Raw genomic sequence first — 24,730 nt, 5'->3', positions numbered from 1 at the left:
TCTCCTCGAGGAAAGAAGGGGGAAAGGAGTGGAGAGAGATCGAGAAGAAATGCACAAGAGTCGCAGAAGAAAGTAGTCAGCGAGGAAGCCCAACAAGAAGATCGCCGGAAATGAGGACGACAGGGCTGTCAATCACCTTCTCCTCGTGCGCTCCGATCAATTAATCTCATCAGCAAGGTACGCACAGAGGAAATGTTAGCTTTCCAATCTTGTCCTTTGTGATTTTCTTCTTAGCCTCCAGTCATTGCTTATGGGTCAAGTTCAGGAACCTTGAGCCTTGTTCTCGTACATTTTTTATTTAGTTCTTGAACAGTCAGGGCCTGATAACTTCAATATTTCAGGGGGGAAAAAAGAATGACTTGCAACAGCGTCAGCTTAGGAGTAAATTAGCTCAACTTTCTGCATGGTAGAATATGCATTTTTTGTCCCTGAGATTCAACATTTTGTCTCATGTTTTCTGTTCCGATTATATTAATTCCAATCTAATCTGCTGTTATTGAAATCTTGAAGGTTAGCATAAGCAGGCGTATGTGTATTATATAGAGATTAGATCATAATATATGAGAGGAAAAGAGGATTTTGAGCGGTGTCTGTTGGCCAGACACAAAGGGGAATGTTGCACTTCTTGTATTTATACGAAGTATCTGGAACAAAAATGGAGTTTTAGTTACATTTGAGTTGTACGTTTTGGTTCCTGAGGGAAATCTTATATCCGTATATGTAAAATATATTGGTTTCTAATGCTTTTAGCTTTCTATACTTGCTGTACTTAGTATGATGTAAATAATAATTATGACCTTTTAGACAGCTTTGTCTTTCTTATCCAAGTCTTTCCCTAAACTTTCTTAACCACCCCATGCCCTACTCAACACTTCAGAACAAATTGAAGCCCCTCTTGTTACGGAATCCTCCTAAGATGTTCATCGCACATGTCCAGACAATCTCAGTTGATTCTCCCTGTCATTGCAACTTTTCTGCTTCCTCTAATATCTTATTCCTCACTCACCCTTCATAATTTTACAAATAATTCACGCTTGGCATTCCTTCCACTGCGAAAGATGTTGATATACGTTCTTCCATTGTACTTGGCCCCTAGGGTTCTCTTGCTACCGTAAAAACAATGGTGGAAGATAATTGCAGTGTGAGGTCATGATGTTGATATTCCTGAAAACATTATAATGACACCAACAAATAAATCAATCTTTTCCATCTTCCTTCAAACATGCATTTAATCATGCAGAGCATTTAGATTTTTTTTTTTTTGAGAAAAGATAATTTAGAAAGTTAAATTTTGGAGATGGACATAAATGCATTCATTGATTCTACTATACGTGCAAGAATGTAAACTTCTTAAATATCCAAAGCATCTAACTAATGCCTTGTTACTCCAAAAATAAATGAATGAACATTCTTGCAAATCAATATAACAGAAATCATTTCTTACATCTGAAGTCTCAACAGACATAAATGTTATAACTACCCAGAAATTATTTCTTCCAAATAATGTTTCCACCATTTTGATCACTCTAATCATCAAAAACTAAAGTTACATGATAATTAAAAGAAAATAAATATAGAACCTCAGACATATGAAGAGTTGCTCGCATAGCAATATAGGAGACTCTTAATGCTGGTTCTTAATTCAAAGAATTGACTTAGGGACTTCTCAAGAGAAAACGGGGAAAATTTTCCTGGATAACTAAAACTTACTTTCTGTCAATCGAACTTACAGGAAATGACGTTAAGGTGCCTTCCATATTTAACTTTTGGAAGAATTCTTTTTGCAACAGCAATAACACTATCTCTGGAAGAATCCCATTGCCTGGTAGACGTTATTAACAGTAGTTTCTGCTATATCAGCAGCTTTTCTAGCTCCCTCAGAGAGAATCTGATCCAAATATGCTGGATCAGAAGTAATCTCCTCATAGCGCACCTGTAAAGAAGACAAATGATGGCATGTCAAGGTTAAATTCTCATTAAAGAATGAACCAATTTAGTACGATAATAAAGACCCTTGCGGATCATAAGATATTGCATGCATCAACACCTGTGTACCAGTGTATGTAATGTCCATATCAGAAAGAACATTTCGAATGGTGGATAGCCAGTGCAATGGTGGTCAAGATGATTAAGAAGACCAATTTCCTCAGCTTTATAAACCAGAACAAAAGAAATGCCAAAAGAGTTTCAGGTGGAATTATATGGCCATATCCAAAGAAAAACCTGTATTGGGTGAAGATGATCAATTAAAGCATCCGTAAGATTTGCTTTGAATGTACCCCAGTTCATATCTGGCATTCCAGAGCAACTTCCTGCGACAAAAAAATATGCAAACATAGATAAACTTAGACAATATGTCAATGCTATTCAAATGGGAAATATAGGTGATGAACTGTCTCTCTATCGAAATCATGGAGATCAAAGCTGTGATAAATCATGAAGTTTTCAGGTAATACCACAGAAAATTAAGATGGAGGAAGGGAGGGGGAGAAAGGGAAGGCAGGGGGGTGGGGGGGGGATGGGGGAGGTTGGGGGGGGGGGGGAGGGGGGCACGTTGGTGCGTGGTGCACATGGATCCATTTTTTTTTTTTTCCCCTAAAGAAGCGCTACTTGCATATACTATTACCTCTTTTGTCCTCCCAGTAATAAGCTGATAAATTGAAAGAAGGTTGTTGCATTCAGGTCTTTCAGGATTGTCAAATTCCAAGCTGAATTTTGAAAGCCCAAAAAAAAAAAAGTCTTTAATTTCTATAAAAGGGTAATATATATGTGTATAAGAAAATTTAAATAGACAAGTTAGTTAATAGAGGCATTAGCAGATTTGAGGATAACATATAAAGTTCTACTCCCAAAACCTGTAACAGATAAAATCTGTGTTTGCATATGCTCATTTACTTTAGTTGGGTGATTGGATGTTAACAGAATAATACTCCTTCCCATGTACGTGGCCAATAATAGAAATGGGCATTGCACTCTCACGCACATCAGAATTGAAAAAACAAACTATTTATAGCTTATAGGCTAGGCTATAACTAAAATACAAAAAAGGGTGCCTTTATCTAGATTAGTGCATTTCATGAATGCTTACTTCTAAAATGGTAGGCCACTTGTAATTCCAAATATTTGATGCTCAATATCAACCATGCTTTATGAACAAGTTCCTAAAGTAGCATATGCCTCACCCCAAGAATTGCCAAAAACAGCAAGAGATGCAGACAACCAACCTATTGCAATTCCTTTGATCAATTTTTCAATCTCAAAACAAACAGTCAATGAATAATAAGTGGAGTTTTTCCTTGGTAACTGTTAGCACTTCTTGGAATGCCATACCATAGAAAAGAATCCAGTATGGAAGAGATGAGGTTAATCTGGCTTATACATATACCCTAACTAAAACATGCAGCATCTGTGTTGTGCTAATTATAATCAAGTACCTGGCCCTCTGCACCTATGGCAAAATGCACAATTAACATAATTTTCTTACTTCTTGGTAAAAGTGATTATTTATTTTGTATTAAAAACGAAACAGGTAGTGACAACAAAAAATAAAGAGCCAAAGGAATCATTGTTTACCTTAATTTCCAGTGAAAGAAATTCTACTCAGTTCAAGGAGCTAATAAGGACTTTACAAGTGCAATAAGTGAAATTGCAAAAGCAAAGGATAAATGTATTAACAACCTCTCACCCATACAATCCAATTCAAGAAATAGAAAGCCAAATTAGATGGATGGCATTAGCCCCTCCTTCCACAATCACCATGACAGAATTAAGTGGTCGCTGATCATCACAAGGAGCAACCATAGCAAAGCATGCATACCCCCCACTCCACCAAAATAAAACCACAAAAACCAACACCAACTTAATGGATGCCCAAGTTATCCATACAAGTTTGGCTTTTATCATTCTAGAACCACGAGAACTTTAGTAGCGCATCTCATGTAAAATCCATAAGAATTCCTGTTCATTCAAATAGCCTAATGAAAATGGAGAAACAAGCTTGTCTTTCAAATAGACGCTTCCTAACTGTTGCAACAAGCATAAAAAGTCAACACTCAAGAGAGAGTGGTATAAGAGTCTACCAACGATCAAGAGAAGGCCAATACCAATACCACCCAAAACAGCATAATTGATTTACAAATGCACGAGCGATAGCACTAATTAAGGAATATACAGCCTGCTGTCTTCACACATCTATAAGAAGAGAGACACTGACTAGCCAAACAAGCATCTGGATTTTGTAAAAGATCATCCTTGAGGACACTGTTCCTCACCACAAGCCAGGAAGGAAATTAAGGACAGGAAACACTGATGAGCCTAGAAGGGCAAAAGACAAAAACTTACTCACTTAGAAACAGGTGTGAATTATAAGTAGCCCAAAGCAAGATAAAACAACTTCTCACCAGACAATGTTCGACCCTATATCAGCACCTATACATCCAAGAAAAGCACATGAGAACTCTAAAGAAGTCCTCGCACCACAAGTCTCAACCTTCAAAAGGTTCATATTAATCTAAGAAGCCTCTTCTTCTACCCATTCGATACTCCAAGCAAAAGGCAACCCAGCAGTCATTAACAACACAATTGTTAACTTTATGAACATCACCCAAGAGAGCGTACTAAGACCTCATTAACTTCAAAAACAGATATAGGTCCCACTTTCCATACTACACCTAACATCACATTTTACACAGCTCCAGTAAACACTCCCGATCCCCCAAACCAAACATTTCCAGAGACTTAATCCTTACCTAAGTTCCATACATGACAATATCCAGATGCCACAACAATCAAATATCATTTCCCTGATAGCACTACAAATTGGACTCTTTAATCTCTCAAACCCAGCCACTCCCTTCTCCTAAGGATGGGCACATTCTGCCATTCAATGACTTTCTTCAATCATCACCATCACATAAAAGGAAGTTCCATATGACACCATGAGAAGGAAAAAATTTAAAGTTTTTGAAAAAAGGTAATGAAGTACATCAAGATGGAGGAAAGGGCACATTCTACAGCACATTTCATTTGCTAACTTGCATGTCCTTTACCCCACGAATACTGGAGTTACAGGTCAGATCTCGTTTCACTTTCTTTAAGAAATTTACAAGGTGAAATGCTTCGATAAGCCTTAGGAATTCAAGCTTACTTCTTTATGTTCTTTACCTATATTAAATCATAACACATGAATCAGTTTTCTTCTAGCCTGTTGTCTAAGAAGTGTGCACCTTGTCAGCCTTAGAAGCTATTCGACTAGGAGAAAGGATCAGTTTGATGGTCAAAAGATAATGACCTATGGACATGAATATCATTTGTGCATGCATAAACACATGACTAATGGAAAACTGGGTCTGGGTGTTTATGAAAAGAGTGCATCAGTTCATGACCATGCCAAAGGGTAGATGACATAGATGAGCAGTAGATGAACTTGCATTGTACAGAAGTAAATGATACAAAGAAGAGGAAAGTGATTCAACCAATAGTAAATCATATTAATAAATTATCATGTAAGATATCATAAAAAATGAGCAGAGATTCATGTTACAAACCCAGGAAATGAGTCAGTTTTGCAGCGCTTGATCTTGTTTGCAATTACCTAAAAATCATCAATGAAAAAATTTTAAGTAGCAGAAAAAGAATAAATGAGAAGATTTATGAAGAACAACAGGAAAGAATTAATGCTAAGATAGACATCATAGTTTATCAACAAACACCTGTCATCTTCAGATTCTATAGTCTGACACATCATTAACTAGTGCAATCAAAAGTGGCAATAAAAAAATATACAGATAAAATCAAGATCAATCTCTTCAACACTTATAATCATTCATATGCACGTGATGATGATGGCATCATATTTTGATAGTATGAAGTGTCAAGGAGTGTCACGAAATTGCCCTAGTAACAATATACAAATATACTGGTGGCAGTAAAAATTAAAATGCAGCTACAATAAAGTCAAAATCCCCACCGCTTACCTAAAAGGGATTTTTTTTTTTTTTTTGTGGATATTGTAAAATATCCAAATGCATTTCCCATATAAGCAGTAATATCCCAGAAAGCATGTTGGTAAGACAAGCAATCTGATATATTATTAACATATTGTCTATATGTTCTTTCATTCTTGTGAGTTTACAACTGCATTGCTTTGTCAATAGGAATTTTTTTAATTCAAGAACATGCAAATATAGAAACAACAACATTCAACACGATGAAGCATGGTAACCAGGATCAATGTAGACCTAATATCAGCCTATAGTAAATGAAACTCCTACTCACTTCTTTTGGATCAAGGAGATTGATCCTAGACTGATCTGAAGGAGCAGACTTGGACATCTACAACCACTACCAAAAATTGGTCAGTAGGTGCAAGAAAATATGCAGTATACCATAATAACGAAAAGAAATGACATATTAAATTGGTCCTTCATCACCATTTGCCAATAAATTTGATCCCCATAAACATGGGAATAGGTTTAGTGGTTATAGTCATGAAGACTTTACATATTATCAGCCTGGTTATCTCACTAGCTCATAATTCCACATAATATTGTAAGAAGATCCCTGACATTTAATCAGAACAAAAATTGCACATACCTTAGAAAGACCATCTGTTAGGGACATGACTCGAGCCCCTGTAGGTGGAATAAGGGCTTCAGGAACCTAAATGGGAAGATTGTTATCATGAAAAATTATACTGATTTGATTTGATGCTTCAAAACATACAACAAGGGAAAAAATCACCTTAAAAAGCGCACCACCTTTCCTGCACACAGAATATAAGCTGTAAGCCTTAGGGTGCAACGAAGAAATAATTATTACCGGCTCTAAGATATTGGAATGTGAAAACAAAACCTTCCTACCCGCCCTTTTTCTTCCACTTCCGTCCCCCATATAGAAAATTGACTCGCTCAGCCAGTTCACGAGTCAGTTCCAGATGCTGTTTCTGATCCTCACCAACAGGTACAAAGTCAGACTGCATTACCATCATCATCGTGTCTGTTAGTAACTGCTACGTTATACCTTATGCACATAAATTCAATTTGACTCTGTTGCAAAGCTCCAGAAGGATTAAAATATCAATATTGGACTCAACCAAGAGAACTAGGTCTCAAGGACATGAAAATTAATTCTCATTTCAGATGATATTGAATATCAAGTTCAAGTCAGCATGGGATGTCAAAGTCATTTTACCTGATACAAAAGAATATCTGAAGCCATTAGAACAGGGTATGTCAGAAGCGCAACTCCCACATTTTCATCACCCTAAAAAAGGAAATGTAAATTCCAAAATTAATCATTATGCATTAGAAGATGGAAATCCTAAGTTCTTCCCGCATCTAACAAAGCACCATATGAGCTGATTTAGATGCCACATCATAACTAATAAGTTCAGACATCTGGAAGATCACTTCCAATATAACCAACAGATTCCTATATAAAAGCTTCAAAAATAAAAGGAAATAAAATATGTAGCTTCACTTCAAAATAAAGAATAAGATAAGAAGAGATAAGATGTCACATATCACAATGATATAATAATGGTCTTCAACAAAAGGTGACATGGACCCATAGGAACCAAATCACATCATTCTTTTCAAATTTATCTCTCACAAAAATCAAACAAGGAAACAATATTGGCACACCGTTACCATTCCAAAACTTGTTTAAAAATGGATGTACATCAATTTTCAACCTTTGTTCACCAACTCTTTTACTCCAATATTCTCAATCTCTATCTAGACTAGCATTGCAAGCTATACCACAATACAGAGCTCATGTACAGAGCATGCAACTTCATTTCTAGTCTCCAGGCCCCTAAGATATTACTTTGATCATCGTTTGTTGAGCTCCAAGGCCTTCACCTTGTACAAGGAGCAAGTTGTGGCTTCCCGACCATCAGCTCACTCACCGTTCATGAGCCCCCCTATACATACCATCTACCGCACCAAGCTATTCTTTGTTAAAGGTAGGAGCAATACGAATCACTTTGCTTCCACATTGAAACTAAAAGGTGAGTATAGATAATGTCTGTACTAGATATGTCACTGGAATTTTGCTTTCCATCCCTTCACTTACACTGACTTATGGCAGTTCTATCAGTCAATTTAAGAGAGGTTTTTCACTCTGTGAGACTGTTGCACTGAAATCTTAACTTAGAAATGTTAGTGAAACAAAAGAAGCTTTTGCAAGACTATTATTGAAGATATTCTTCCACCAGTCTGCTTGTTGACAGGTGTCTCCAAATCTATTAACACTGGTTAGACCTGTTCAATTCATAATAAGTCACAAATCCAAGAAATACAACACCCATCCATCTCACTCAGTTCTACCAATGTTTATATATAATAGATATCCAAAATTGTAGTCAAACTCTCACATCATTTTGTCATAAACCATATACTTCCCATGAAGACTGAAATAATGACCAAAACGCATGTACCAATATGCATCTGTGCTTAAATAGGGGCTATAATAGTCCTATCAGGACTTGGTTTTTCCCCTTGTGTCCTAGACCATAAAATTAAAACACATTGGATCCACTTCATAAACTCTCCCTCTCTTTTCTTAGATCATGGCAGAATACCACCTTTTCTCAGATCCTACCATCATCCCCTCCCCTTCAATCATACAATGCTCCATGGCACCATCTTCCCCTTCAATAGCACCATGGCACCATCTTCCCCTTCAATAGCACCATCTCCCTGCCCCATGCACCTATTTGAGAGTGACACTTCCTGCAGTATGGACACCAATGGGACATGCTGGACCTAACCTGAGACTATCTAAAATTTTCAACAGGGCCGGCCCAATAACCATCTAAAACAGTATAAATTCTGGCCTATGTGCTGGTCCATTGGCATCTTTATCATGCAGCCCCAGCCTTCTGCCCCCTTCCACAGCCCCTCACTTATACTTCATCCTCCCTCCATTGTCCCCCCACCTCCCCAGTAAAACTACCCCTTCCTCCCCTCCAGGGTTCGCCATCTTCACTCCCTCAGCCAGTACCCATGTCTCCCCTCCACCACCTCCATCTCCCCTCTGCACAAACATCAAAAACAATCAGTAGCTTAAAATAACAGATGCAAATGCACTGGTTGAGACCCTAATAAGGCAGACAAATTGATTCGGACATTATAGAAACAATCAAGTCAATTGAGGAGATAAATATTTAACAACAAGAACACCCATAAACCACGTAAGCTTTTGAACCTTTATCACTATTGAAGGATGGCTACAACAATATGTCAAGGAACAACTCTCATGGAATGGCTTTCACAAGCTCCTCGAAACGAGATCAATGAGCACCCGCAAGCATTAGTGGTGATGAGACCAGGATGGCATGGAGCTGTGAGAGGTAACTCGATTGGAAGTGGGGGATGCAACATTATCAAGAGGGAAGGAGGACACAATTCGAGAAGCGTTTGCAAGTAGATGGCAGAGGGTGTATGATCTAACAAAGGGGGGAGTATGTGAAGGAGTTACTTCATCTCACCAGCACAAATATAATTTTTAAATGGTCTAATTCAATTAATCTTCAAACCTACTAATAGCATGTTGATTGTGGTGTAGCTTTATGAAACAAATTTATGGTACTGTCACCTTCATCCAACTCCTTGCAAGCTTCTAGATGCACTGAACTTCCAAGTTTTTGACCATTCACATAACCTAAGTCATCAATATTCACAAGTCCATCCTTATCATCATGTTCAATACACCTTTGTTTAGTGTTCTTGCCTTTCTTACACACTAATTGGATCCTCACTGAATGTGGTAGAACATCCATAATGGCATCATTCATCTATTCAAAACACTGACAATATCCACTACCAATTTCAGAAGAAAATAATGAATATAAACTATCCTGTTTGCAGTTCAGAGTAGCCCAAACTATATTTCAGCTGAAAGTTTAGCGCACAAAAACACTATCAAAGAAAGTACTGGACAACTGGGTGTAGAAAGATGCAAAGTTATATTAGCTTTATCCCTAAAATTACAGTACTCCTCCCTATCCTGAATAAAAGAACAAAAATGAAAAAGGCAAGATGTTCCAAATACAACACCAATTAAACTCAAACAATTTCCTAAACAAGCCTTGTAATTAAGATAACTCCCATCAGACTTAAAGTCGCAACACTTGCAAGTAGATCAAAGCACAAGAGGTAATCTAACCCTGAATGCACAGTAACTGCTTGACCTACATAAGTCATCAGCCACCAGTCAATTAAGACCTAGACCATATAGTCCATAAGACAGGCCCCAAAGAATGATGCATAAAGCATGTATATCATGGACTTGATGTCCAGAACAAATAGGAGGCCATAACTTTTTGTTTTAGATGCTCCAAAGAGTAGCTAATGCATCGCTAATTCAAGCAAGATTTGCACAATGGAGATACTTAATAGTTCAGCTAATAATAACATGGAAAAATCAATAATAGAACGAATAGGTCAATTAATCAGTGAACAAGCAACCATGAAAAGAAAAGAGTGATGGTGATGAAGCTGTCGTACAGCAGCAACGCACCGCCTTGCGAGATTTTTCTTTGAACTGGATCATCCTGTTCAGCCAACCAATTGGCGTGGCAGAACTCAGCAGCCACATTAGCTCCACATGGGCACGAACATGAGACTGTACAAACACAGAAGCCTGCATATGCAGATGCAATTTAGTGTCATGCTGATAAGATGAGATTTAAAAGTACACCCAATGTCAATCAGGAAGAGAACATCATAGTTTAGACCTTTGATGTGTCTACACCACATGCCAAATATATAGCAGCTGTCTTCTTTGTGGCTTTTGAAAGCTCTGAGGCATCATAAGGTAAAGTGATCTGTATATTCCAAATTCAGAATGTTAAAGAACATGAAAATCAGCTATATTTAAGAGAATTAAGCATGCAACAAGTGAACTAATATCGTGTGTGGCAGAGCACCACTTCCAGCAAAGTAGAAAAATAGCAGCTGAATCTGAAGAGGCTTCATTAGTCAATTCTACATTTTAAAAAACTGCCATTTTGGCAGCCTAGGCACCTGCCACAGCAGGGCCACCTCACAGCCACCTAGGCACCTGCCTGGATGTTTTGCATCGATGTGAATTAGTACTAAATGCTTCCATGTTGTTAGTTCCCACTGACTCACATATTATTGTTTGATGTTTAATATATCATACTTTGGATTATGACTATTCATCATGTTTCTCCTTATTTTCTTTAAATTTATTATTTTTGGGTCACCTTACCTCTAGGCACCTACCTAGACACCCAACCTAGCCCCTAGGGACCATGCAGCACCTCGGATGTGGTTATACCACCATTGGAACTTGACATAAACATGAAAGGCAAGTGGTAAGTGCAATTAAAAGTAAAATAATTGGCCTTCAAGGAGAACTCTAGTAGTTGTTCATTCATTTGGTGATAAAAAGCTAAAGGGCACAAGTAGATTTACCGCATGTAGGTCTACAATGAAAAAAGTGTTTCATAAGTATCCTGCAAAAAGACAAGAAAGAAAGAGAACAAAAGAAGGATCAAAATGATGACCATATTAGAAGGTAAAGATGCAGATTGATTCTTCTTCTTCTTCCATAAAGGAACAAAACAATTTCAAACATCATTCTGTACATGAAGTTGAAGGCACAATATAGAAATGATAGAAAACATTTAATAATGAAATATTGACCTTAACACTATTGCCTGCTCTTTCATTCTTGCTTCAACCTTGCAATTTAATGGCTACATCATGCAGTATTAATTTGCCAGTATAATTGAGCAAGCATAAAAACTAGTTCAGACTAATGCATGCACACACATATACATGTTACATAATCATATTAATGTATCAAGAAGGTCTTGTAAGTGAAATGTGAAAGTATCTTACATGAAATTAAAAAAGGAAAAAAAACAAAGAAAAGAAAAGGCAAGTTATCAAGCCATTGGCATTAAACAATTATGAAGACAACATAAACATTTTAAACCTACCGGAAGAGATGTAAGAAAGATAAAGACATAAGCTATACCATGGTTAAATTAACTCTGCACAACTGTCAATAATTGCTTGCAAAATATGTGATATACAATTATACAACCTAGAAAAGGATGAATGACCTGAAGTGAAATCCAATTTTTGATGGCCCCGAGGTAATTTCCAAGGTGTACTGATCCTGTTGGCTGGACCCCAGAAACAACTCGTTTCCTGAATGTGAATTGTTGAAAAATATGCAGTTACTTAAAGAAAGCAACCATTCAGATAATATATACAATGTACCATAAGAGAAATTCCTTTAGAATCACATAAGATAAATGAAACATCAAGAAACATATAAAATGAAACGGAAAAGTGAACCAATAAGAAGCTAATACTAAAACGGGCCAAGAACATGAAATAAATAGGGAGAAGTAATATTGAGCGACCTGCAAGATGGCAAGAGTCAAAGCTTAAAGCAGAAGCTAAAAAGAGCGCGACTTATCAGTCTGGGCTCTACAGGACAAGAGACAGCTATCTCACGCAAAGAGACGAGCATCTTATGCGCATAATGTGGTGCTATGCATTTACAAATCTCAAGAAACTCAAGACCCACCACACGGTCCATTTTATCAGAGTCTTTTAAAAAAAAAAAAAAATGGGAGTCATGTTTCCTACTCAGCAAGCACTAATAATTTTGGACTCGTTCACCTAAACACAAGAGCCCTCTTTCACACGTCTAAAATTAATAGGAAATTCCAAGATTCCCACATTGATTGCTCCGCGGCCATAAACCCCCTCAAGAAACAGGATCTCTAGTGCAAACGAAGCACGCAAAAATGAATTCTTTGATGAGTATACTCCTAGCAACATTCCAATCATGCGAAACAAAAAGGAAGGTGGATGTTCTTTACCCTACTGTTTTATCAAGAACATTGTATACGACGGAAAAGAAAGAAGAAAAGCTTTGAGAGCTTACTTCACAGGGCTGGATGAGCTCAAAGAGGCCTCGGCTTCGGGCGCCGAAACGGTGCAGTTGCATCGGAAATTGGCCCCGGTGCGGAGAGGGAGACGAGACGGGGTGGCTCCTTCCGTTCGTATGAAGTGGCTCGACTGGTTGCGACCGTGGCAACTGCTCTTGTTGACAAGAAGAGAAACAGATGAATTTCGACAGAAAGTGAGTGCGGGAAAGAAAAGGTAAAAGTAGCATTGGTAAAGAACACAGATTTTTGGGTAACGGACACGATCGAAGAGCAGAGGCGAGGAGATTTTTGGTTGGAGAGGAGGAGGAGGTGGGAGAGAAGGGCACGACCCATCGCCCTTTTTGTTTCTTTTTTCCCCTCCTTGTTTTACCCTGGCCAGGCCTCCGAGCCCCGTGGAGCGGATGGGGAGGGAGGCGAGGATTTAAGATGATGGGGTTTGCTTTGGCCCGCGTTCAGACCGTCCGAGAGGCCGTAAATTAACGGCGATAACGGGCATGGGAATGACAGATGACCATCGACATCTCGGTTCGTTTCCCTTCAAACGGCAAATTTGGTGAATCCAATGGCACAGCTGGATTGAACCATACTGGTTACCAATTGTTGTTGCGGATTCTCGGTTTGGACCGGAGACGGCAACAAAATTTAAATCCATGGATATTCGCTCCAATCTGATTTGTTGGATTTAGATAGCCGACGTATTGATTGAGTTTTGATCGGATTTGAATATAATCGAAATGCTTAAATTTGATCCGGGTGGACTGAATAGTTATGCATCTAATCCAATAATCGATCCAAATCCATCTGAACTATTTTAGTATTTTAAATATATATATATATATAATTAAATATATTTTATTAATTATCATCTATTAGTTATTAAATCCTGATTTATTCATTCATTCTCTTTTTATTCTTTTTTTTATTCCTTTCAGCCACCGTCCCACAAGCGCAGAGCACAAAATAGCAAATCAAACCCTCCTGACCCTTAGTCCCACATGGCCAATCGGCATACTACACCACTATCCACCAACTGTTGCATCGTCTCTTCTTTGGTCAGTAGTGACACCGTCGTCAGTCCGTCAACCAGCCATCAGTCCATTAGTCTGTCCACTATTCTTTTCATAGCTAGTCATTAGTCCATCAGCCATCAGTCCAATTCTATTTGAGATATTTTTAGTCTTTTTAGCCTCCTCTATTTCTCCAGCGATGGATTATTTGATGATATTTTTAGTTATTTTTGCCATCCATGCTTCATTTTTATTATTATTTTTTAGTATTTTTATCTTTTTTGTTAAGTTGATTGAGATTTTGCTTCCGGATATTGATTATTCTGTTCTCTTTTGTGTTGGTTTGGGGTGAATATAATTCAAGTTTTATTTTTTATACAATTATACTTTTATTGATGTGTTAAGGTTGTATAAATAATAGGTTTTAATTATTTTTAATTCTTGGCTAACAGTGATGGGCACTTTTGTGGTGTGTACGGGAAAAAAAAAAAAAAAGGAATATACTTATATTTTTCCTCAAGTTTGCTTGATAAATAGAAGTTGATAAGGAAATGATTAGATAAAGTTGTGCTTACGATGTTGTTCTATTATCTTTTATTTATTAGTGAGCTGCTACTCTTCTTGGCCATTACATTTACTTGCTAGAGTTGCTCGTTGATGAGAGTTTTTATATTTGTTCATACTGCTTATGAAATGGATATATTATATAAAGAGAAAAAGTAGAAATTACATACGGCAACAGAAGGAGTAAATACTACTCAAATGGATTCAGGCTGGATAAATCTGAATTATCCGATACATGATTGAGATGGATTTGGATAAAAAAAATTTAATTCCGATAGTGTTTGGACTGGATTTGGATAGTATATTGGGTATTTGGGTTTAGATTTGAATAATTAGAAATCCATCCCGAATCCGACCAATGCCATCTCTAGTTTGGATCGCATTGACTGAAGTTAGGTAGTGGTTGGTAAGAAGTTAGCAACCGGACGTGTAAAATAAGTTTCTGATTGGAATTAGCTCCAGCGAGATCCTCCAATGCTCAATTCAAAAATTTGTAGAACAATGGAAAAAAGCACACGAGAAAAAAAAATTACATACCTTGGATTCCCCTAATTATCTCTATTTATAGATCAAGGTGGGAGCCATAAAAGGGAAGAGCTAGAGGCCATTCCAACTCCTTCGGATGCATTGTTCCGAGATTCCCGATTTGATTTCTCAAAATTAGGTAGTTATGATTGCCTTATCCGATCCTTAGTGGTTGCATGATTTGAAGAGAATGTGCGGGAGTTTACTGTCAACCTTTTTGAATATGATAGTCAAAATAAGTGTCGAAAGGAGTGTGGATCGACGGCTTGTCACACATACTATTGGAGATAGGGGTTGGTAGTAGATGCATGGGTCAACAGTTGATATGAGAATCAGCGTCTGAAGCTTGAAGTGGTGTCCGATGCCTGAAGGTGATGATGGTAAGGATTAACGGTAGATGCACAAATCGCGACCGATGCATGGGTTAGCAGCCGACCCTTAAGTTGGCCATGACCAAGTTTTGCTAGTGTCTTCGATTAGGACACCGAGGTTCCCTTCCCATAACACCTATTAACCTCCTTCCTTTTTTTTTTTTTTTTTGGGTAGAATACCTATTAACCTTCTTTAGTCTCTATTATTCTAAATGTTACAATTGCCAAAGTTTCATGACATGTCCCAAATGATTATTTGGCTTCTGTAAGATTTATAATGTCAAAATTAAAAAAAAAAGAATTCTCAAGTTGAATTTTTTGTTGCTTATTAAGCAAAAAAATTGGCTTAGTTAGCACCACCACGCATTTTAATAAAAGGTGACTTAGCTAGTTAAGGTAATGAAAAATATAAATTCATTGTCATATATGCGACAGAAGAATGTCTTTGCAATGTGGCCTGAGAGGTTGGAAATACCCAAGCACTGAAGTGCATTTATTTGTTTAGCAAATTAGTTATTTGAGTCCTAGTTATTGGGCATTGAAATTGCTCTTGGAAAAAATTTCCGATGCTCTGCTCGCAGTCCAAAACCGAAGAACGGACAACTATCGAAAGAAAAGGAACACGCCCAGTTAGAACATACGCAAAACTCAATTCTGGATCAGATGCAGGAACGTATAGGACAATATGGCTTCTTCGATACAAACAGCTGCTCAGTTATCAACGGCCAAATGAACCACGGATCTGGAAGTCGAAGACACCAGAATGGGTTAGTGTTATATGGAGTTCTCAGACAACGTTTCAAAACACCTACTCTTAGGTGCTCATGCGCATGAAGATTGGAAAGTTTCTGAATAGGGATGCTATGGAGCTCATGTTCGCAATTTCTCTCTTTCAGGAATTGATGTGATCCGTTACCAAAACAAAGAAAAAAATATTTTCAGAAACACTACATTACCATGTCAGTCATTTTACCCATAAGATTGACCCAGCAAACCTTTTTTTTTGGAACGGCGGTAACTTGGCCAGAAAAACATGAGGCCTTCAGAAGTGTATCAAACAGAAAAAAAGGCTTCCAAGGGCACCATCATCGCAATCCTAGTGATTATAAACAGGAATCTAATTGGCCCCAACTCCAACTGCCGGTGGAGCCTGACTATCCCCAGTTTTTTGTTAAAAGACTGCAAAATTTCCATTTCTCCAAGGCAATGTATCCTCCAGAAAACAGGCTGCAGGAACTTGCAGAAAAGTATATAACAACAATAATATTTGGATTTACTGGTCTGGTTCAAAATACGTATAGTATCTTCAGAAAAGTTTAGACTGATAAAGCTGTAAAAGGTTACTCAAAATAAAGTAGCATTGCGAAGTGGAGTTTAAATTCTGCTAATCCACTACTCCCTTAACACACTTAAACCAAACTCAAATTCCAAAACTAACAAAATAAAAAGATCTCCTCAAAATTAAACTCTAGGAAGTTATGGACCCAAGATGGCAATACAACAAAAGCAAATGAAGAATCCATTCACTTCTTCTTCCCAGCCTTCGCAGCATCTCCAGCCTTGGCCTGAAAACAACAAAAACGATCAGCACTTGACAGAGAGAGATCTAGTCACCAACTTAGAGACTTAGATTACAGGCACACAAAAGGCCAGCATCTGCTGGAGCTATACAATTCAATGAGGTATTCCTCACAACAAAATTGCATGAGAAGCACTCTTTAAGGTGTCAGATTAAGAAACTAGAAAAGTTACATATGGATTGTTAAGATTGCAATGGTAGTGCCCCCCTCTTACTTAAAACAAAAGCAACAGGAGCTCCTCAAGGAAGTCTTATCATGAAATGCACCTCACAGTATCATCTATGGTTATTTGGAAACCGCCACATCATCTAGTTTAAATTGGAAAGTAATCATCTAATCGAGAGTCACATGTCACAGAGAACAATTCTAAGACTAAAAAATCTTTTCATATGGAGAAAATATTATAAAATAATAAAACAAATGGGTTCTGCCTCACCTTCTTGACACCACGGACTTTCTTTGCTCTATTTTTCCTTTCCTTCATTTGCTTCCTTGACTTCTCAACCTTTGTGGCAAGCCCATTCTGCCGAAACATTACCATTTCCAACTTAAAATCAGAAGCATTAAAACAGAGAGAAAGAGTGATATACACCAGTCTTAAAATGCTCGTATAAAACATTTTTCTGATCATATAGTGGCATAAGAAAAAATAACCTTGAATATATCAACTTCTTATACAGGCAATTACTGGTGAGAGAATAGAAGGGACCTCGGTTTCCCATTAATAACTAAATTCAACACAATTAAGCAACAGAACTAGGCAAGTACTACTTAAATGATAACCAAGGTATGAAAACCACGACCAATTGATTCACACCCTTTGCACAACTAACATGTCAGTGATTACTTGATTGACCTGAAAAAAATTTTCTGATCAGACATGATCTCATATTAAGTTAATAACTTTCAAATTAATTATCACACCAAGTCTAACTTGTAGATTTACATATAATATACATCTTATCCATGGTCACCAAAAGATAAACTATTAACTTCAGACTATGATTCAATCATCTCTGTTCTTGTCATGCCCAAGGACTTTTCTAAGTTACCAAAGGATAATGAACTATACATGAACAGTGAGATCTAGAAGATTTTCTCATAGCTTATCAATGCAAATCTTGGTCTGCAAATTATAGCAAGAAGAAACATTACACTAAAAAACACAAACTGATACTCATAACCCACATAAAATAGCTAGCATGACAACAAACTATCCAGAAGCCAGGTCTTCACATGGCTAATATAATTTGTCACCTGAAACAATTTTCTGTAGAAAGGTTTGGCGATCAATGGTATTCTCATCTTACTTTGTGAAAATTAAGAGATTATTCATGACAGAAAAGCCAACAAAGTTTTAGCACCCCACTGATGAAAGCACAAAGACTTGCCAATCTGCCTTTTCTTGGTTAAAGTGGTGATTTACTTTTAACTGGACGTGAGTTCATTCAGCAGAAAAAAGTGAAAGAAAAAAAGTAGGTCTTTTTTACTACTTTGCAAGTGTCAATCTCAAAGAAGAGTAATATCAGATGAGAAAAGCACAAGAATGGAGGAAATATTGAAGAGGACAGGGATGTTGACCATCTATGTATCATTCTAGCACCATAGATGGACACATTTTAGTCAACTCTGCATGTCAAAATGTCAACTTTATAACATGTTGGAACAAAGCCGTCTGTATTCCTTCTCCCTACCATTTGGAATTACATGTCTTCATTGGCATTCCCTTTGTACCAACTAGAGAAAGATGATAGGAACAAAAATAATCAAAGTTTACATCAAGATTCACCATTTAGGTATAGGACCCCATACTAGTACTATCCTATTACATATCAGTACACGGCATGGTACGAGACAACAAGACATACTGAATGTCAATATGATACGAGACAGCAAGGTAGACCGAATGTCAGTATGGTACGGATTGCATATTGGTTCAGTATTAGTACACTATGGTATGCCCACTATGGCAAGATACTGACCAGTACGGCATGCTTTGGTCTACATAAATAATTTCCCTAAGTGCTATCATTTATTTGATTTTAATTAATTCACATCTACACAAAGCAATAGATATGCCCATTCCAGCATAGAATTTCTCTCAAAAACTCCAATATTTAAATAAATCATGGCAACAATGAACTCCTCTGATAATATCAAAACAATGAAGTGCTCAATTGATGGTTCTAGCATTATGGTTTGACTGAGAAATTTGGAGAGGAGAAAGAGAGAGGACGAAACTCCCCATTTGAACAAAATAAGGAGAGAAATGGCGAGAAGAGATGGAGGACTCTTCGCCTCAATTTTTTTTATTTCTAGTTTTGCCCATACAATTGAGAGAGAGAGAGAGAGAGAGAGTGGCATTTCTCTTCTCTTCACTATTGATTCATGAGTAGCCAACCAAACAAGAGCTAGTCTCATTTCCTCCCTCCATTATATGTTCAAACAAGGAGAAAGAGACTTGTCTTTATTTCTTCTCCTATCCACTCTCCTTCCTCTTCTTTTCTCTTCACCTTACCATATCCAAGTGCACTATAAACCAGAACAGCCAATGACCTCACTAATAAGGACAGAAATAACTCAAGAAAACAATGTGATTACAATAACATTTCTCATTAAAGAGGCATAATGTGTTAATATATTTGTAGAGACATACCTACTAATCCCAGCAAAAGACACTATAGCTAAAACTAAGAAGCCTCGTAATATAAATGCTTGACAGATAGTAAATTGCAGGCACTGTACCAAAAGTAGGTGAAGTAGCATGTTGAAAAATAACGCTTTTGCTAAAACAATGATACATTTATGAACATTCCAGACATTCCAACCATAAACAAGCAGACAATTACATGCCAATAATTTGCCTCCAATCAAGTCAGCAATTAAGAAAAGGCAGTGAAAACAGCTCAAAAGAAAAACAGAAAAACAATGGTAAATGCCATCAACGAAATTACATTCATGAATAAAGGCGCACCAGAAAAACAAAAATGTCGATACAATAGCAGAAGTAACGGTCAGATAAACATAGAAGAGTCAATTAGATGTGAATCAAATTGCAACAATGACCAATAACACTTCGAGATTATATTTCCTTCAGTGATAGGACAAACATAAGTCTCAAAATTATGAAGTCATCAATTTACGCCACTAAGATTCATATAGAGATCACGCAATCTCAAATCCAGATATCAACCAAGATTTAATCGAAAAAATCAACAAGAACTCCAAACTTTCCCACCATACTTCCAGAATGAAAAGCAATGTACAAATCCGCATAAACAAACATAATATGCAATCAAACTACAGCAAGTAAGAAGAGATTGAGATGGCTACTTACCCTAATAAGCCGATACTTGGGCTCATACTTCTTGGCGCTCTCCACCGAGTCATAAATTAGCCCAAAGCCCGTAGATTTCCCTCCTCCAAAGTGAGTCCGGAACTTAAAAACAAAGATCGTGTTGGGATCCTTCACCTCGTAAAGCGTCGCCAACTTGTCCTTCAACTCCGCCTTCAAAAAAGTCAACCGACAAAATGAAAAGCTCTCCAATAAAAGCGATTTAACTCCAAATCATCCCGGATTTCTATCAAATGGGAAGGAAAAATACAAAAAATGGAGAAAAATTGTACCTTGGAGACATTTGCTCTTCCAGGATGAAGGACATCGATGACCTGAGATCAAGTAAACGAGTTGGAAGTAAGTTTTGTGATATATGAGATAAGAAAGCAAGAAGACATCTAGGGTTTCTGGGCTCACGAATTGCCTCCGGGAGAGAAGACGATTGGTCATGAACTTCCGAGTCCTGATCGTCACCGCCTTCTCCGCCATTGTTTCTTCTTCTCCGCTCCAACGATGAGATCGCGCGAGCAGCCGGCGGGAGGCCGCACTAGAGCAACGTGAAGAAGCGAACCTGGCAAAACCCTAGCCATGGAGTCGAGGAATGGATATTAATACGTTTCAATTGATGGGCCAGTCAAAATGGGGCGCGGAAAGGCCTTCGAGCATCACTAGATTGGGCTTACTTTAAGGCCTTCGAGAGTTGCCTATATATGGGCTTGAAATCAAGCAAGCTCTCGATAAACAGCTCGGTCTAAGCTTGATAATTGGTTTGATCAAGCTCCTGCGGTTTAAAAGGAGCCAAGTTTGGACGTTTAAGGCTTCCAGAATCAAATAGAAGTTAGACGGTAGAGAGACATCCATTGCTTACAAATATATGGTCGTTGTCTGGAACATGTGTATCCTCCTGTTTCTCATGTCTACAGAGGGGCGAATAAAGCAACAGACTGGATGACGTCTTATGTTGCGGATTATCCGGACAGAATGGTTTGGACTGACCATGCTACTATATTTTCTTTGGTTCGATTAATATTTATTTTTTGATATGACTGATTGTACTCATGTTAGAAGGACATATCAATCAGTTATTATTGGACATGCATGTATAATGGGTTAAATGTTACAGGTGCAACTGGTATAGCAATGTTGCTTGCACCAAGAATTCTATGATTAGCACTCCTCTGCCTCAAGTTCTTTGCCCATAAGCTCCCTATAATTACTATTAGATCGATTTTTCATTCATAAGATGAGATTGAAGGGTCATGGTATATGATAAAAAAATACTAAATACATTTGTCATTTAAATTGTCGAGGTAACCAAATCATTTGCTAACAATTGATTGAAAGCTCAGATAAATTCTTGGTAACATAGGTTCTGTTTGGGATTGTTGTTGGCAGTAGAGCTTTTGAAGCTTTTGAAAGTAGAACTTTTACAAAAAGCTATTTGTTGTTTGGTAACTATATTGATAAAATACTTTGAAGAAAGTAAAACAGCTTCCCGACATTAGCCAAAAAATATTTTTGGAGAAAACTTTAAAATACATATTTCTCCAAATAGATTTTTTCAATTTTCTAATAAAGCCAAAACAGCTTCTCGATATTTTTACCAAACATCACTATATCACTCCAAAATATTTTTTGAAAATTAAAAAATATTTTTTGATATTCTAAAAACTTAATCAAACAGGATAATTTTTGGCACTCTAAAAACTTAATCAAACATAGCCATATACTTTGCGAGCTTTTGCGATGCTGTAAGCCCTTTCTCTTTTTTGGTGAAGTATACAGTAGTACACAAGTGTCGTTACTTTGTAGCTTTTGTATGATAAAAGAAAGGACCATCACTCTTAGATTTGTATTTGTAATTCTCCAAGATGCAGATTTCTTAGCGCCTCTAGGAGATCTTGTAAATGCAAAGGCCAGTGCAACTTTCTACGCCACAGATTTAATTGTACATTGCATATGACATGGCCTTTCTTGTGAGGTAGGAAAAAGCTAATGATTCTTTGCCATTCTCGCGTTTGCATGTGCAATGGAAAAATGGTAACTGAAAAATGAGGCCGTGCTTAACAAGTTTAAGGAAACCACCCCGTTTTAACACAAATGAAGCAGATCCCACAGATGTTGAGACACCTACAAATAAATGCTATTTCTGATGGACGCAACTAAATCAGGGATGTATTTTAATGCCAAAAAATTTTTAATATTTCTCAGGATAACCGGGGTTCCCCTCTCCATCATGAAATTTCTATTCAAAACTTTTGTTCACTTTTGCGAATTCCCCTTCTCCTAAATGGTCGGAATCTGTTTTGTTTGCTTTGTTAGACTCTCGGATAGAGTATGAATCATAGTTGGAACTTTGTATTTTCTTGTTATTGTTATTATTCTTGTTTAAATAATTTCTCTACAACCTTCAGGTTTTGTTGATGTTGCTGTTTGTTTCTAGTTGACACCGGAAGATAAGGAAACATAGTGTTGGAGCTACTTGCAAAAAAATTCAGACCAGAGGATTGTGCTCCGACGAGGACCCTTCGATGCTCAAATCAGAACGCGCAAATAGAAAAACAGAGTTTTTAGCTTTATGAGATGGATTACTTATCTGGGTCCTCGGGATTTGAGTATTTATAGAGAAGATGACTATGTAATCGTTTTTGGAAGACAAGCTGGCCGAATCTGGTGTGGTTATTTGATTGTGATTCTTTAGATCAGGCGGTTGTACCGACAAGATTCTCTGGATCAGACGGTTGCACCCAAATAGGATTAACAACTGTAGCCAGTTGGTGTCTGCTTTTTAAACCTAAGCCTGATCGATCTGCTTCCAAGGAAAGATCAGAGAGTGTGGTGTGCTGACTAAGAGTTGGGACTACTAGTTTTCCGACCAAAGCTCGGTTAGATGGGTGATCCGAAAGTCTAGCCGATCCGTAGTTGTTATACTGATCAGAGATTATTCCGATATATAAGCCAAATAAGAATCGGATGCGACTGAAGATCGATCAGTTGATTCTTCGATCAAGGGTCGGACCAAACCTTTTTTGTTCAGGATTTAGGTAAAGAACCATCCGACTAGAGGTCGGATCAGAAACTAACCGACTAGGGGTCGGACGAGTCATAATCAATCATGCGACTATACTGTTTAAGGTGTGCACTCCGATCAGCTCTTTTAGATCAAAAGTCAGATCAAGAATATGCCAACGAGAGATCGGAGAGTATAGCTTCCAACCAAAAGTCGGGACAGATATTTATCGACCATGGATCGGACAAACCACAACAATTAGACCGCTTGAGAGATGTTGATATGGACCCGATGGGTCATAATGGGCTTAAGTCTTCATACATCACTGGTCCATTCTAGATCACTCCTAACAGTTGACAAGGATGTCTATTCTTGCTAGTTTAGAATAACGGTATATCTAGTAGTTAGGGAGAGCAATCAGGTCGGGTCAGATCATAAACGAGTCGGGTCAATATAGATCGGGTCAGAAAATCGTTAACCCAAATCCGATCTGTTTATTAAATAGGTCAAAAATTCAAACATGAACCCAACCTGTTTATTAAACAGGTAATCCGACCCGATCCGTTTAACCCATTTATTAAATAGGTCAAATTAGGTTAAACGGCTTAAACAGGTTTAACGGATTAAATATGTTAAACAGGTTGGGTTAAATAGGTTAGAAACAAGTTAAACAGGTTTTAAACAGATTAAACGGGTCTTAAATGGGTTAAACAGATTAAACAGATCGGGTTAAATGGGTCAGAAATAAGTTAAACAAGTTAAATGGATTATCTTACTCAATCCGACCTAAATATTAAACGGATTAAATGGATCATATATCTAAAACCTAAATCTGACCAACTTATTAAATAGATTAAAAAAATTGATCCGTTTATGACCCAAACTCATTTAGCTTAAATCCAAATCTGTTTATGGCGGATCAAACACTGATCGAGTTGGCAGGTTGAGTTATATTTTGACAGCCCTACTAGTAGTCCAATGGGTGATTTCGACTTTAATGAATATAATATAAATGTACGCATTTAGTATAATAAATCCAAGAATCAGATCCACTAATTCCAAATAGAAAGTCCCTTGAGTAAAATCACTGGGTTCTAAAGTAACAATTTACTTCGCCTCCGTCCACGGGCGAAACAAACTACTTACATCAGAATAGCCATGTCAAGTTGAAACCTATCATCTAACAGCAACTTAAAGAATCTGAAGTGTATGCAGGGCCGGCCCTGGGGCAGGTCGAATTGGGCGACCGCCCCAGGCCCAGGCCCAGGCCCAAGTCCTGTATTGATATTCCAATAGGGTGCAAGAATAATTTTTTATAATATTATAATAAAAAAATAATTACATAGGTTAATGATGGATTTTATATGCTACTTAACGAATATATCTATAAAAAATT

At 37.4% G+C, this 24,730-nt stretch overlaps 2 protein-coding genes across 2 annotated transcripts; both read right to left on the bottom strand.

Annotated features, from left to right (window-relative positions):
- Positions 1-1,379: 1,379 nt before the first annotated feature.
- Positions 1,380-13,395, bottom strand: LOC105047446 (tryptophan--tRNA ligase, chloroplastic/mitochondrial). Its single transcript, XM_010926369.4, is given in 17 exon segments — positions 1,380-1,933; positions 2,224-2,291; positions 2,294-2,312; positions 2,627-2,708; positions 5,547-5,593; positions 6,277-6,333; positions 6,595-6,660; positions 6,742-6,763; positions 6,861-6,973; positions 7,192-7,263; positions 10,525-10,647; positions 10,742-10,831; positions 11,445-11,467; positions 11,470-11,485; positions 12,101-12,188; positions 12,937-13,089; positions 13,200-13,395. Coding segments are annotated over 17 exon segments (1,248 nt in total). The 5' UTR covers positions 13,274-13,395; the 3' UTR covers positions 1,380-1,798.
- A 3,264-nt stretch (positions 13,396-16,659) lies between these two features.
- Positions 16,660-20,927, bottom strand: LOC105047443 (small ribosomal subunit protein eS24z). Its single transcript, XM_010926366.3, has 5 exons — positions 20,742-20,927; positions 20,615-20,656; positions 20,325-20,495; positions 17,424-17,510; positions 16,660-16,972 (listed from the first exon to the last, which is right to left on the bottom strand). The coding sequence occupies exons 1-5, from the start codon at positions 20,811-20,813 to the stop codon at positions 16,931-16,933; spliced, it is 414 nt and encodes a 137-aa protein (XP_010924668.1). The 5' UTR covers positions 20,814-20,927; the 3' UTR covers positions 16,660-16,930.
- Positions 20,928-24,730: the final 3,803 nt, after the last annotated feature.

Source organism: Elaeis guineensis, chromosome 6 (genome assembly GCF_000442705.2).
Source record: "Elaeis guineensis isolate ETL-2024a chromosome 6, EG11, whole genome shotgun sequence".
Classification (NCBI taxonomy): Eukaryota; Viridiplantae; Streptophyta; class Magnoliopsida; order Arecales; family Arecaceae; genus Elaeis; species Elaeis guineensis.
The sequence above is the reverse complement of the archived record's forward strand: the minus strand, read 5'-3'. Positions and strand labels throughout refer to the sequence as shown.